Source organism: Podarcis gaigeae (genome assembly GCF_964106915.1).
Source record: "Podarcis gaigeae genome assembly, chromosome: 11".
In the NCBI taxonomy this organism is placed as follows: domain Eukaryota; kingdom Metazoa; phylum Chordata; class Lepidosauria; order Squamata; family Lacertidae; genus Podarcis; species Podarcis gaigeae.
The window spans coordinates 25,789,141-25,803,424 of record NC_139687.1 but is presented as its reverse complement, the minus strand read 5'-3'; the positions used below and the strand labels follow the sequence as shown (position 1 = coordinate 25,803,424).

Genomic DNA, 14,284 nt, shown 5'->3' with positions numbered 1-14,284 from the left:
ATCACATCCCATGAATTTAAGTGGAATTTCCACATGAAAACATGCTGATCTCTGTCTTTTGCAGAGTTCAGTGCTCATTTTAACAGATTCAGTTATAAACTGCAAATAATCAATCTTGTGTTTCTTCCTCAACCATCCCTTTTTATTTTACATTGACCTATCAGGCAGTGATTTTTTTTTTTTCTTTATCAAGTCTAGCAACAGGAAACAAAAGGAAGTTCCCTTCATTAGAGTTCAGCCTTCTCTTTGTATATAATTAGTAAGGGGATTGTGATAAATAGAAGCACAGTAATTTGTGGTAGTTACATCCTGAAAGTACCACTGACTTTATAAGCATATTGTGAACCTGTTCAAGGCTATGCCAGAGGCAGCCTCTTGTGTGGTAAGAGCGATATGCTTGCATGCTGCATGCATCCCCGATGTGAACAGAAGAACACCTGGTTGCTGTATGTATTTTCTCTAACTCCCATCAGGGTCTCACTGTGCGAGCCTGTTTAGCACTTCGGTGCTCGGGGGTTCTTCAAGTGCACCTAACCTACAGGATTATGCTCGTATTCATCGTAAAAAGCTGACTTCTTCTGGCTGCATAGATGGTATGTGCACACCTTCGCACATGCACTTACACCCACCCACTCATATGCACACATTAAACCTTGAAAGAAAGTCCTAGGACTGTTTACAGAGTAGAAGCCTATAATACCGATCACTAATATTAATTTGTAGAGGGTTGTAGTGTCCCTTTATTTCTCAGAGATTAATTGTGTTTAATGGCACACTGATGGAAGGAGGGCTTTTTCCCTTCCATAACAAACCAACTTAAAAAAAAGTTTATGTTCAACCTATGTTTAAAACCATTTAATTTGGTAATTTTTTTCCTGAAATGGAACAAAAAGCCATTTATTGAGAACTAGAGAAATCAAAGGAGATTCATTAATATTTGTAAAGTCCTAAAAAGAGGTATGTTTGTTAAATTATTTTTAAATTTAACCTGAAAGTGTTTGGCTTGGGGCTTCAGAGTAACAAGCAGAATAGAAATGTCAGCACCAGATTTCCACCATTTTACAATGTGTGTTAACTTTCTTGAGGGTAAGAAACATTCAGCTTTCTCCTACTGTCACATCCATGATATTCAATTCTAACCATGTATGTCTGTATGCCAAAATCACAAGCTCACCCGTATTTGTCTTCCATACACTCCATTAAACCTCTAGTAGTAACAACCAGCAAAGTTTTACCTGCTTTTAAACCTGTTCTGGCCTTTGCACCTCTCCCAAACCCTTCTGCATGCCACTCAGTTCTAACCTCCTCTTCATTGTTTTCCCCTCTTCTGTCCTTTCTTGAATTATCCCTCTTTTGGTAGCTGTTTTGAATTTCAGGTACCTGTTTTTCTCTTTCTCAGACACCACACGTGGTTCTGCTGTTAAAAGGTTTTCTATCTCATTTGCTCGACACCCAACCAATGGTATGTTTTGCTTTTATTTAAAAAAAAAAGTATTCCCTTGCTTCATCCCTTCCAAACTATGGGGTGTATAGTACTGTCCACCATCATCCTCCCTGATTCCAGCTGATCAGATGGCCATATTGTCAATTATTAGAAATTCTGATAATTTAAATCCCTTTCCCCTTTTTAATTCCATAATCTAGTCTTTTAAAATTCACACATTCAAAATCCTTTTTGGGATGGGGTGGGGAATTAAATGAATTCCATGTCTATTTTTATGCAGCCTTCTTAATGACACAACCAGTTAGTACACATAGTGTATGGTTTAAAAGCTTTCTGATCGTAAACAGCTCCTATTCCTTTCCCCTTCATATTCTTTGGCATCCTGCTGTGTTGGATATCTCTGTTCTGAACTTTTGGAACTCAGCATAAGAACTGCCTTACTAAACCAAACCAAAAGGTCCACTTTCTCTAGCCCTCTATTTCCAACAGCAACCACCAGATGGCACTGGGAAACTCATTAAGTTGGGCATGAAAGTGGTAGTCTGTCCTCTATTTGTCCCCCAGTGACTGGAATTCAGAGGTATACAGCCTTTGAGCATGAATATTCTGATTATCTAGCATAGCTAACGACCACTGCTAAGCCTATTCTCTGTGAACTCAGGATTTCATTATAAATAACAACTGGAACTTGCTATCATCTTCTTGAAATCACATTAGACAAAATAAAAGTTAACTGAAAACAAAGTTCCCTACATTTCTGTCAGTAACCAAATGATTTGCTTCACCTTCCTTTCATACAGACAGCTTAAGTGCTTTCTGTAATGAGTTACTTGCCGCTATGTTTTCCTCCTGAGGTCTAAACGGCCTCAGTCCAGTATACCTGAAGGAGCATCTCCACCCCCATCGTTCTTCCCGGACACTGAGGTCCAGTGCTGAGGGCCTTCTGGCCATTCCCTCACTGCGAGAAGTCAAGTTACAGGGAACCAGGCAGAGGGCCTTCTCGGTAGTGGCACCCGCCCTGTGGAATGCCCTCCCACCAGATGTCAAAGAGAAAAACAACTTCCAGACTTTTAGAAGACATCTGAAGGCAGCCCTGTTTAGGGAAGCTTTTAATGTTTAACAGACTATTATAGTTTAATATTTTGTTGGAAGCCGCCCCCATCCTGCCTCAACATATAACACATTTTGCAAAGCTTTGCCACTGAATTGGTCCTTTCATCACAGAAACTGAGCTGGCCACTCCTCCATCATAGATCAAACAGTAGCTCTCAGTTTCTTTATCCTTATTCAAAAGTTTCCAAAGCCGTTTATTAACTGAGTTCAGTGGTAAGGTAATATAATGTCTTCATGAAGCTGTAGATTTGTGTCTATTCCCAAATCATCATAATAAAATGATAGATTTACTTCAGTAGCAAATAATCTTTACTAATATTACTACAGAATTTCATACCTACACATGGAATTAGTTGTGAAAATGAAAAAAAAAGTGCACATAGACTCTAAAATTAAGTCATCTAAAGAGAGATATGCTCAACTTAGTATGCAAAACAGCTGAAAGTTGAGGTATGAGAGCTAAAAAATAAATATTTACAAATAAAGGGGGGAAATATATCATGAATGCAGAGCACATTTTATCCAAATAGTATGTGCTTAAAATTTGTATATTTTTATCACAGCTGTGTTGATACAGATTGCTGTGATCTGATTAATATGTATCCTCACAACTTTCACAATTTACTGCATGGTTATATGTATTACTCAGAAGCCTAAATGTACTTCCTCAGGTAACTTGGGATCACTCCAGCTGCTTTGAAAATGAGGCGTGGCATACTGTTTGTTCTTAACCTTTCATTGAGGGCCTCCTCTTTTTTTTTTACTTCCATAACTTTAAGATAACAATGCAACTTCTAAACCATTTCAGTCTTCCCCTTCCTTTCATCTTGAGTTCAAGATACATGGTGAAACAAGTATCTACTGACAGTGCTTTACTTATTTTCTGGGCCTCTGTGCAGAACATCCAGACCTCTTTAGGTGCTGGTCGGTTTCTTCTGAGGAATTTCTAGGCGCCAGTGGTATGTCTTTATAGCTTTCGAATGTAAGACGGCAGGGTGGCTTTCTAAGTTGCTGCGCTAACCCTTTCATTGTCTTTCATTTTGATGGAAACTGGTATGTTAAGAGGTCAGCTCATGTTAGCAGATCAGACATTTGAAGGCATACTGTCCAATACGTAGGTGTCTTTTTAAAAATAAAAGAACAGAAATGAATAGGTTGTTACCATTTTCAATTTCAATCCAGTTGAAATGGCCTCTCGGCACATGTCTCAGGGTATTTCTCCAATGCTTGATAATCCAGTAATGAAGCTGCTAAAAGATGGGTGTGTGCACAAGTGAATAGTTGGTTTTTATTGCCTAGGTAAATAAAGCTAAAAGAAGTATGCAGAAATATAAATGACACTATTGAGCTTCAGATTTAACTGTTTCAAAGGATATTTATTGGACATGAGGTAACTATAAGCACCAAAATAGACATGAGCACTTAAAGAAAATAGCCTGCCATAGCCCCATGAAATTGTTCCTTACATAGATACTCATACACATTTGTGGATTTTCTCCAGTCAGGGAAAGCTGCAGTTCTCGTGGAATTTACTGTAATGCAAAGAAAGGGTTCGCGCTTGCCTGCATGCGTAGTGTTGTATTCTTAGAAGAATTATTATGCAATAAACACAATTAACTTGAAGCACACACAGAGGCTTAACTGCTACAATTCAATAAGATACCAAAATGTTCATTTGCAAAGTTTCCTTCTCTAGAAATTTAAGGAGCGAAAAGTGATTTCAGATAACAAGAATTTGAATTCTTTAGTTTTGGAGTTCACTATAGTTTACTTCATATTACATTTAAATGTACCTTGCACTAAAAACATGAATACTTTTTCATTAGCAAACCTATGTCATTGGGGAAAAAAAGGTCTTGAGAGAAATTTAGCAACTTAAATAAAATTACAGTTTTTGTTTTCAGAATTATAATAGTGAAACTTTATATGGACAATTTTTTTGTGGGGAGCTGTCTGAATCAGTTCACAAGTGCTTTTTAAAGCTTATGTACGCATATGGAGTTTTAAATTAACGTTAGTTCAGGTATGCATGGTTGATTATGTTTTTACTTATGATGCCTAACCCTGGATTTCAGATTTATTTGTGGCTTGACAGTAACTGTTATAAAAGTAATGAAGCTGGATGTAAATAATATTAAGGAAACTTGTCATAATCCTGGAAGAGGGTTGTCCTTGCTTTCTTCTCAGAAAACAGTACTTTCAGACTTAGATGACCAGGAGTTTTGACTTGAAGAGCCAGCTCTGATGCCTATGGAAGTAACATAGGGACATGCTGAGCCTTTACTTCATTGATTTCTTAAGTCTGTTTTATATAGAAATTTGTGAATTGAATGAAAACCTAGATTAGAGTTATTGGAGAGTACAATGGATAAGTAGGTCTACATCTGTGTAAGTGGTGGTTAAATTGCTGCCTTAGACTTATTTAAATAAAAATGTTTTTATATTATGTATATGCAGAACCATGAGCTTCATATATAAGAAATTCTGACACCCTTTAGTCCAGCTCCATATTGTTTCAGTATCTGAAGTGTTACTGTATGATTGCATGTGTTTGGATGGAGCCAGAATCATGTTTGAGGCTTTTTGGTTCCATCTTTCTCGCTGCAGGCCTGCATGTGCCATGTGTCTACCTGAGAAAACTCCCTTCAGAAAGTCAAGCGATCATTCTGGAGCTGCTTCTGATGCAGTGCAAAAGGAGCAGAAATCTGGAAAGTTGCACTGGGTTCAGAAGTGCTTTGGTGCACATGGCATGCACGGGTCTCTTTGTATTCTGGCCTGTTAAGCATACTTCTGCAGAACATACCTTTGCCATTATAATTGCTCAGTTGCTTCCTTTTATGTTGGAAATATGTGGTGTGTGTGTGTCTGTGTTTTCTTTTTCAGGCTTTGAATTGTATTCCATGGTGCCTTCAATCTGCCCTCTAGAAACCCTCCATAACTCCTTGTCATTAAAGCAGGTGGATGAATTTCTTGCTTCCATTGCTGCCTCTCCTTTGTACGACAGATTTCAAGCCGCATCCACATTTTCTCTGCGTAATTACCTTTTATGTCTTTTATTTCGCAAACTGCAAAACACTGCTGGCCATAGGCAATCCATTGAATGCTAGGATTTAGTGTTTCCTGGTGTGGGACTGATAAACTGTTTCAGATTTAATCAAATAAGTATTTCCTCATTTTCCCCATGAATTGGCATATAACCACACCACCCACATTGCAGCTGTCTTCTTGGCTGTCCTTGGAAGTGTAAGAGAATGCAATTTAACTTAAATTAGTCACACAATATGACTATAACACATACCCTGCATGTATGCTGTGCAAAATTTCTGTATAATGACAACACTTATTTGTGCAATTAAAAACTGCTAAGATCCAAAGAAGTGGGGCTTCCATTCTACCCATCCACTCCACACATATGTCCCATAGCTAAGCTAGAAACTTTGTTTCAAAAACTTAGGCAACTTCAGATAGAGTTGCTGAGGTGGGGGAAATGGCACATACCTCTCTGTACACTTGAAGTAGCTTATTGGACCCTGAACACTATGATGCCTATAGCACTTTATTCTCTTTCCACTCAAACACTGCCATGCAGATTTCTTGATATTTCTGTAACTAACTGTAAATGATAATTTCCCAAATTCCATAGTAGGGCAATACCTTTATTAGGGCATCCAAACTGGTACAAAATAGTGAGAAAGCTTTTGAGCTGTCCAGAATTCTTTGTCAGGCTAGATTTTAAGCAGAGCAAGAGGTGAGGGGATCAAAAAATGGGCCTAGTGTTGAAGCCATGAAGCCTGCATTGTGCTTGGTCTCAAGATGGAGCATGGGAAGAGGTAACAGACTTAATATATTTCACATTCCAAGGTGCATTGCAGGTTTCAAGTTGCACCTACTAGGATGAAGGAACACAAAATGTCTGATTGTGTAAATTTAAAATTCTCCAGACCTGCCTCTAACTTTAAGCAAAATTCTCAAGTTCCTTGTGGTAGAAAACAGCAGTAAAGAGAAGCATAACAATTTTTAAATTAGCAAATCTTGGTGTACTAAGTCAAAAAGTGAGTAGAAGCTGAGTTAGGTATCTTTACCTGGTACTCAGAGATAATATGCTCTGAGGAAAAAGTTCTTTATTCAGGCAGTATTAGACCCTCTTACTCTAGTTTATTATCCTACTCTTCAATAGCTAAATTTAGTAGTCTGCAAGCCATACACAAAGAAGAAGTACATAAGAAAAATATCAAAATACATATTTGGCCAGATACCTATTTTCTGTGCATGCATGCCAACTTCAGTTAGTGAGACAACTTTCAGGTTTATCTAAGTAGGTTTCTTGGAAGCAAAAAAGATGACTGTTTAATAGTTTAAACATGACGTTGACAAAAACCTATGGATCCATGTTGATGAAGAATAATATTGGTGCATAATATGTTCACTGTACTATTTGCATAAAAACAATGTACACACTTTTCAGAGGCAATTGTTCAAAGAATAATACAGCCTTTGTTGATACTTTATATAATCTCTGCTTCTTCAGCATTGACAACATCCAGTTACTTGAGAAAGAATAAGATAAAATATCTTTGTAACTTTTATTAACCCTTTTAGCTTCGCCATCATTTCTGGATGCAAGAAAAAACTCTTTAAATACATACACCCCTGCAAAAATCCAACCAACGCCACAAGAAGACCCTTTGAGTCGGCGAGAATGTTCCTCGACTATGTCAAGTAAGTAATACTTGAAAAAAACCTTTTCAAATCCATCTTAATTATTAACAAGCACCGTCTGAGATTGTTCAGAATCATTTTGCTTTATACTTTAAGAAATTTGAGAGCATTTTGGTGTGGATTGGTCTTATTTTTCTGTCTCATTATGATGCATTAGACAAGAAGCGGTTTGGGGGCTCCAGCGAGATCTCATGGATCTCTCACAAGATCTCACTGGAACCTGCAACCACATGATTTCAGTGGTTCGGCAGAGGGGAGGCAGCAGCTTCCCATTCACCTCAGACAGTAACCAGGGAAAGGCTGCCCCTGGCTCCCATCCTTCTAATTTTATTTTTGTCAAGTTTCAGAGATATCGTAATACTGGGCATGACATAGCCAAAGTTGTATTGGTTTCCGTGTTTTAAGTTTCTCCTCCTGAAAGCTAACAGACACTAAAATGCTTGTTTGTCTTGATCATGTCTTTTTATTATTATTATTCACCATAAGAAACATGATTCTGTTTTGCTTGTGTGCAGGTACCAGTGTTTTTTCGCCTCCTGTTTGATACATCATAAAATGCCAAAAAAGAGTTAAAACAATACTTGTTTAGCACTGGTGGTTAAACTGTCTCAGAAGAAATGAAGCAGTTCGAGGAAAACTGGAAGGTGCTGCCAATGCCATCTTTAGCAGTGTATATTTCTTTGTAGACAAAATAAGTTAGCTTTAAAAGGCTATTCATTTCTCTCTGTGTAAGTATGTGTTTCCCTGTATATAAAATAATTACTGAAGTGCATATATAGTATATATTCAGGAAAGGTGATTTCTTTGTTTCTAAAGTATGAAAAGCAAAGATGTTTACACCATTGTTTTAAAGAAATGGTTGTCTTTTAACAGAGAAACTGCACACGACATTTACCATCTTTGTTGTCCTAAATTAACGCACAAACCAAAACAGCCTAACATACTGGTTTGCATTATAAAGGAGCAGCTAATAGGGAGATAGGAGAGGGGTAGAAAAAGCCACCATTTCCTTTTTGCCCTACAGTAGACCTTAAAGCTCGGACATGAAAACTTATTCATCACCAAAGCACATTAATAGGATTCTGCTTAACAGATGCCTTTATGAATGTCAATCTGTGACAGCATCTCAGTGGCTGGTTCTTTCCCCTCTGGTAGAAATGCATAATGGAGCTGGATGATAAATGAAAAGCACTTAAGCCCTCATACTTTGAAGGTACACACACCATTACCTGAAAAATAAAAGGTCAGATTACTTTGAGCCACTTAAGTGCTAATATAATAATTGTAATATTAGAAAGGTTCATTGTTAGAAAGAAAGCTGTGTTATTTTATGAGGAAGAAACAGCTTAAACTCATTTCACAGAGAGTTTTTATTGGAGCCCGGCTCCAGTTTTTGAAAAACAGCAGAAAACTTCAATTTGAAGTGGCTGAACAGCTATACCTTTTTTGGAACTTCTCAAGGCTCCAAGTAACTTAAAGGCAGATGAAATAGTAAACATTAGAACAAAAAACACCTGCAACACGAGAGACCATTGTTTTATAGGGAAATATTTTGCTTCCAATTCTGAAGGGCCTGGCATATGCCCGCTACCAAACTTAAGGAACTCACTGCCGGTGGTGATCTGTGTCACATCTTTTCTCCTTCATCAGCAGCTGTGCTGGGGGAAAAAGACATAGGTCTTGACTCCTCTCCATGGTAGTCCTGCTTAAATGGGCTAAAGTCAGGGATAGTATTTCAATCTTATACCTGAGTGCAAAAGATTGTTTTTTGATCCCTACCCCAGCTTAAATGTGGCTTCTTGCAAATATCTCTGCCTTCCTGTTTCTTTCAGCCATATGGAGGTACAGGTTAACAATTCTGGTACTGCTTAGGTGATTAAAGGTCTCTATTGTATTGTATTTGCGAATTAAGAGCTAATTACTAGTATGTTGCCTAAACTGACACCTGACACACACAGTCGTTACCTGGGAGCATCTCTTTTTTAAATACATTTCCAAAGAGAGCAACTTTTGATTGGGTATAGGTATGCTGAGTGCAGATGACATGCCCTTTAATTTCCTTGTTCTTTGCATGTTTACACCAGACCCTTGACATTCAAATATACTTTGGTTGTTAGTGTCTGTGCTTTATGAGCTCCTCTCCTAAAAGTAATTTCCTGTTTACACTTTTCCTAAATGCTCTTCTATTTTGTTGCAAAGATGACTTTCTTCAAGAGATTTCTGCAGAATACTGCTTAAAGCATAGTTCACGTGTGGATAACAGGGCTTCATCAAAGCAGAAACAGCTGGTCTGTTAATATTCCATGCTGGGGACTTTCTATATGTGCAGATTATATTGTCAAGTTTTGAAATTAAAAGAAATTGTAGCATTACCAAATCTACATAATTACTGTTTCAGCACTGAACACTTGAACATAAACCAATACAGCTAATATTCCCATCATTGTCCTTCTCATCTCTGCTGTTAAAGACAGCTGAATATTTTATTAGTGCTATGAAAATCTTGAGAAATCTTGGTGTTCTTTCAAAACATATTCAGGTTTGTCAATTGTCCTAAGATTTCCTTTGTGACATGATTAATTGAATGCCTTTTATTTTCATTATAAAATATAATGGATTGGGTCCAGGCTTAGTAAGTTTGGACCCACTGAAATCAATGAGGCTTAACTAACTTGTCCTATATCTCTCAGTGAGTGTACTCTAAGTGTTAATTACTCTGAGTCCAACCCAGGGATTAATATTAATGTGATTCTCATCAACAGCAATATTTTCCTGTTAAATACCAGGAGACCTACCTTCAAATATAATTGTTGTTTTCTGTGTTTTTTAAAAAGGCTTTGATTCTCATCCTGGCAATTGTCCATGAAAGTGGATTTGCTAATTATACTTGCCATTGCATTGCTGTGCATATTTCATATGAGGTCATATGATAAATTCTTAAGTATGGTTTAAGATACCAAATATATAATAGATTCGTAACTACTCATTGCAAACATTTCATTATCTATAATGTAAGTTTATAATATGGACAATGTTTGTCTTGCTCACCTCTGAATGTATAAGTTATGTTTACTGTTTTTCTATAAGAAAATGTTATAATTTAAGTGTGCATATCATTCCAGACAACCAAAGCTTTGGCATATTTTTGATCTGCTCTTAAATAAAAGAGTCAATAGCAACAGATAGTGTCTGTTCTGTGTATTCTATAATAAATTCTTAACTCTCACTTTACTTTTCTGTTCTAATAAACTACAAGTGTTTAAAATAAATTGCGGTAGACATGCACCACTTTATATTGGAAAACACTTAGGCCTGACACATTAATATTTTGCATGAGAAAGATGAGTTGGAAATGTCCTTGTGTTCTGTGCCCCAGTAACCACCTGTTAGATTGCTATGATTGGTTGTATCCAGTGGTGTCCATGTGTAAGCAGAATGGATTTCCACTTGCACTTTGACTTCATTTTCTTCTCCACACCCCCGTTTTACCCCAACCCTACTCTGTAACCCCCCCCCCAAAAAAAAACAACTTGGGAGATTTGAAGGGATGGCATGAAGACTACAGGAGGGAGGTGAGGAAGAAGAACTCCACTTGTACAGTACTGAGTTTTACCCAATAACGTGTTGCACACTCAGCTTTGAAAATGTCCAGAAAAGTACTGAATATGGCAGCAAAGACTACTGACTGGGAATGTTGATGCAAGCATATTATGCCAGTACTCTTATCACCTTCTCTAGCTTCCAGTACATTTCCTAGCCCAATTCAAAGTACTGGCTTTGGCATTTAAAGTCCTTCATGGCTTGGGGCTTCAGTATTTGAAGGATCACCTTTTCTTGTATGTTCCTGGCCATGCTTTGAGATCCTTGAGGGAAGCCCTCTTCTAATTGCCCCTGCCAGATGCTGAGAAATGACCTTCTCAGTGGTGGCCCCTTGTCTATGGAACACCCTGCTGAAGAAAAATTCATCAGCTAGGGATGTAGGTGGCACTGTGGGTCAAACCACAGAGCCTAGGGCTTGCCGATCAGAAGGTTGGCAGTTCAAATCCCCGCGACGGGGTGAGCTCCCATTGCTTGGTCCCAGCTCCTGCCAACCTAGCAGTTCGAAAGCACATCAAAGTGCAAGTAGATAAATAGGTACCGCTCCAGCGGGAAGGTAAACAGCGTTTCCGTGCACTGCTCTGGTTCACCAGAAGCGGCTTAGTCATGCTGGCCACATGACCAGCTGTACGCCAGCTCCGTTGGCTAGTAAAGCGAGATGAGCGCCGCAACCCCAGAGTCATCCGCGACTGGACCTAATTGTCAGGGGCCCCTTTACCTTTATTACTAGCAAGGACTTTTTGCAAGCTCCACTGATGTGGTTTTGTGTCCAAAATACTAATTCTAAGATCAATGCTGATTTACTCTTTTTTCTTTTTTTTCTTTTTTTGTAAGAAAGGGCCCATAAAATGTACTTAAAGCTTGCAATCAATTGGCAAACCACTGCTGCAAAAAAGGTGATTGTTATATGTATATATTTTAATTGTACTGCATTCATTTACACACATGGGTGTAACTGCAAAAGCACACTAACAAAGAAACGTAGTGATAGGTAAACAAACCTGCAATTTACATGTCTGGTTATATTTCATCTGTAGCTGTTATACTGATAGTAGGAGCCCAGATGCCCCCCCCCCCCCGCAAAAAAAGCATTTACTCAAAGAAATGGTCAGTATGGTGTAGCATTTGAGCAGTACTCCACAAAGGCAATACTCTAGAAATAGCCCTTGATATGGTTACTAAGGGATATGTAGAATACATTACTTTTTCCACTAACAGCAGTACAGGTAAAGTGTATGTGTCAATGCATGTATGTGAAGTTAATGTACGTGTCTGTTTTGCCTTGTTCACATATAATGGTAACAAACTAACCAAAGTGGTTTCCTCATGCACAAATAATAAGAGGTCCCCCCCCCCCAAAAAACCCCTCATGTTGGAAAAGATGTTTCGTGTGATACAGGCTATGCGTCTAATGATTCTGAACCACTTCTTGTTGACAGATTCTGACCGACCTCCTGTACTTTTTCGTTCTGTGGGTTTTGAGATGTTTTTCTTATAGGCTTAAAATTCTAGTGACCCAAAGTGCTGGAAGAAGTCTTTTCTCACTCATCTCCCATTCCCTCCTTGCTTTCACGCCCACTAAAACATGTTCATGTTTTTCCTGCCTTTTTACTTTTGGGAAACTTTCCATCTAAATTATTTGGAGAAAGCTAAGGTCTTCAGTGCATATGTTTGAAGATCTCTCTTTTTTCTTTTCTCTTTCTCTTTTTCCTTCTATTGCCAGATGTTTTATGCCTTGCATATATCTCTAAATTGTTCTCTGGCTATTTTGAAATACAAAAGTCTAAGACATATATATATATATATATATATATATATATATATATATATATGCAGGTTTTGGTGTCCTCGGGTGTCTTCCCGTGTAAAAGTTGGGGTGTCTAGGCGACGTTTCGACGAGGTAGACACCCCAACTTTTACACGGCCTAGACACCCCAACTTTTACACGGGAAGACACCCGAGGACACCAAAACCTGCATTCCTGTACCCGTGAAAATCTACGAAAGCATATATATATATATATATATATATGCATGCGCATGACATTTCTGGTAGCATATTTTAGTCAAAATAATTCAGTATTTGAATTTCTTAACCAGCTGATTGAAATCAAGTAGCATATGGTCTTTTTTTTCCTCCCCACTGTGTAGCTCCTAATAGCAGTGAGATGGTACAGACCAAGTGGAACTTGCTCAGATTTGCACAGGTAGAGCTGTAATTGTTAAACAAAAATCTAAATCTTCATCTTCCATTTGACAGAATCCACATATCAAAACCATGCCTATTTAATTCACTGCTCATAATGAGCATATAACGCACCACACATTCAGCGCAATTTTTTATATTAGAAAACAACCCTTCATGCATTCAGTGGCAAATGGAATAAATGGGTAACTGGAGAAGCCTTTGAACCCTGGAATGTAGTCGTCATGCTTCTTCAATATTGCAGAGGCCAAAATACTCTTTATGTTACACTTTCTACCTTTACCACAAGGTAGGAGTTGGTTTCAGACTGACCATTCTGCCACTTGGGAAAGGCAGCAATCACCCCAATGCAATATCACTGTTTAAAAAAAAAGTTGGTCAGGTGTACAGGCAGGTAGCTTATGTTTTTAGTCTCTGAATTACCAACATGTGACAAGCAAAAATTCAACAGGTACAATGCCCAGCATGTTGAACTTCTGCCTGCTATACAGCTGAACACTTCATGCATGAAGACAGGGTGAAAAGTAGGGTCTGACGCCCACTGGTGAGTGTTGCATATGGAAATATTTACTAAATAAAACTACATCACATTTGTATCTCTATAATCACATTTCAAGTAGAGAACACTAAGACTCATAAAAGGGGGTGGGTGGGTTAGATAATTAACCCTACACAGGACATATTAATATCTAAATACAGCTTTGTCTGTTAATTCAGGATGGTGCTACGTCAGGGGGGGGGGGGGGGAATGGAAATTACTGCCCAACTGTAAACAGGAAAACAGGTTATCCTGACTGATAGCATTATTAAATCCAGGGGCTTTTGTGTAAGATTTGTAACAAGCAAAAATTCACCTGGCTCAGTATCCCCATGCGTGTTAAATCTCTACCTGCTAATACAACTGTTGCATACACAGGAATTCCATCTGAGTAGATATGGGAACAAAGTTTGTATCTGGATTTGTTGCAAGGCCTGCTCCCTGACTTCCTGCTATGTGACCCATTAATGCTGAAGAGTAGCTATTTTAGGTTGGGGGCCTTTTCTGTTAGAAATAACAACCCCCCAGGGCACACAACAGGTAAGCATCATTGTACAGTGTGGGCTGTAGATCATTGATGACACATTTGAGTGGTTTCACCTAGAAGTGATAGGCAATAAGAAGTGGTGTTCTGTTATTTTCTTCTTCTTCTAGATTAACCCTATGGT

General features: G+C 38.2%; 1 protein-coding gene across 31 annotated transcripts in view; it reads left to right on the top strand.

Annotated features, from left to right (window-relative positions):
* Window positions 1–10,457, top strand: part of PPIP5K2 (diphosphoinositol pentakisphosphate kinase 2) — a 51,127-nt gene extending 40,670 nt beyond the window's left edge. For 8 of the 31 annotated variants that reach the window (XM_083702211.1, XM_083702200.1, XM_083702209.1 and 5 more), the window contains 6 exons: window positions 474–593; window positions 1,400–1,462; window positions 3,457–3,516; window positions 5,441–5,590; window positions 7,157–7,276; window positions 7,792–10,457. In XM_083702211.1, the coding sequence (XP_083558337.1) occupies window positions 474–593; window positions 1,400–1,462; window positions 3,457–3,516; window positions 5,441–5,590; window positions 7,157–7,276; window positions 7,792–7,820 (542 nt within the window). In that variant the 3' untranslated portion in view covers window positions 7,821–10,457. The remainder of the gene's footprint in view (window positions 1–473; window positions 594–1,399; window positions 1,463–3,456; window positions 3,517–5,440; window positions 5,591–7,156; window positions 7,277–7,791) is intronic. The other 23 variants (XM_083702212.1, XM_083702214.1, XM_083702213.1 and 20 more) reach the window with 9 other exon arrangements.
* Window positions 10,458–14,284: the final 3,827 nt, after the last annotated feature.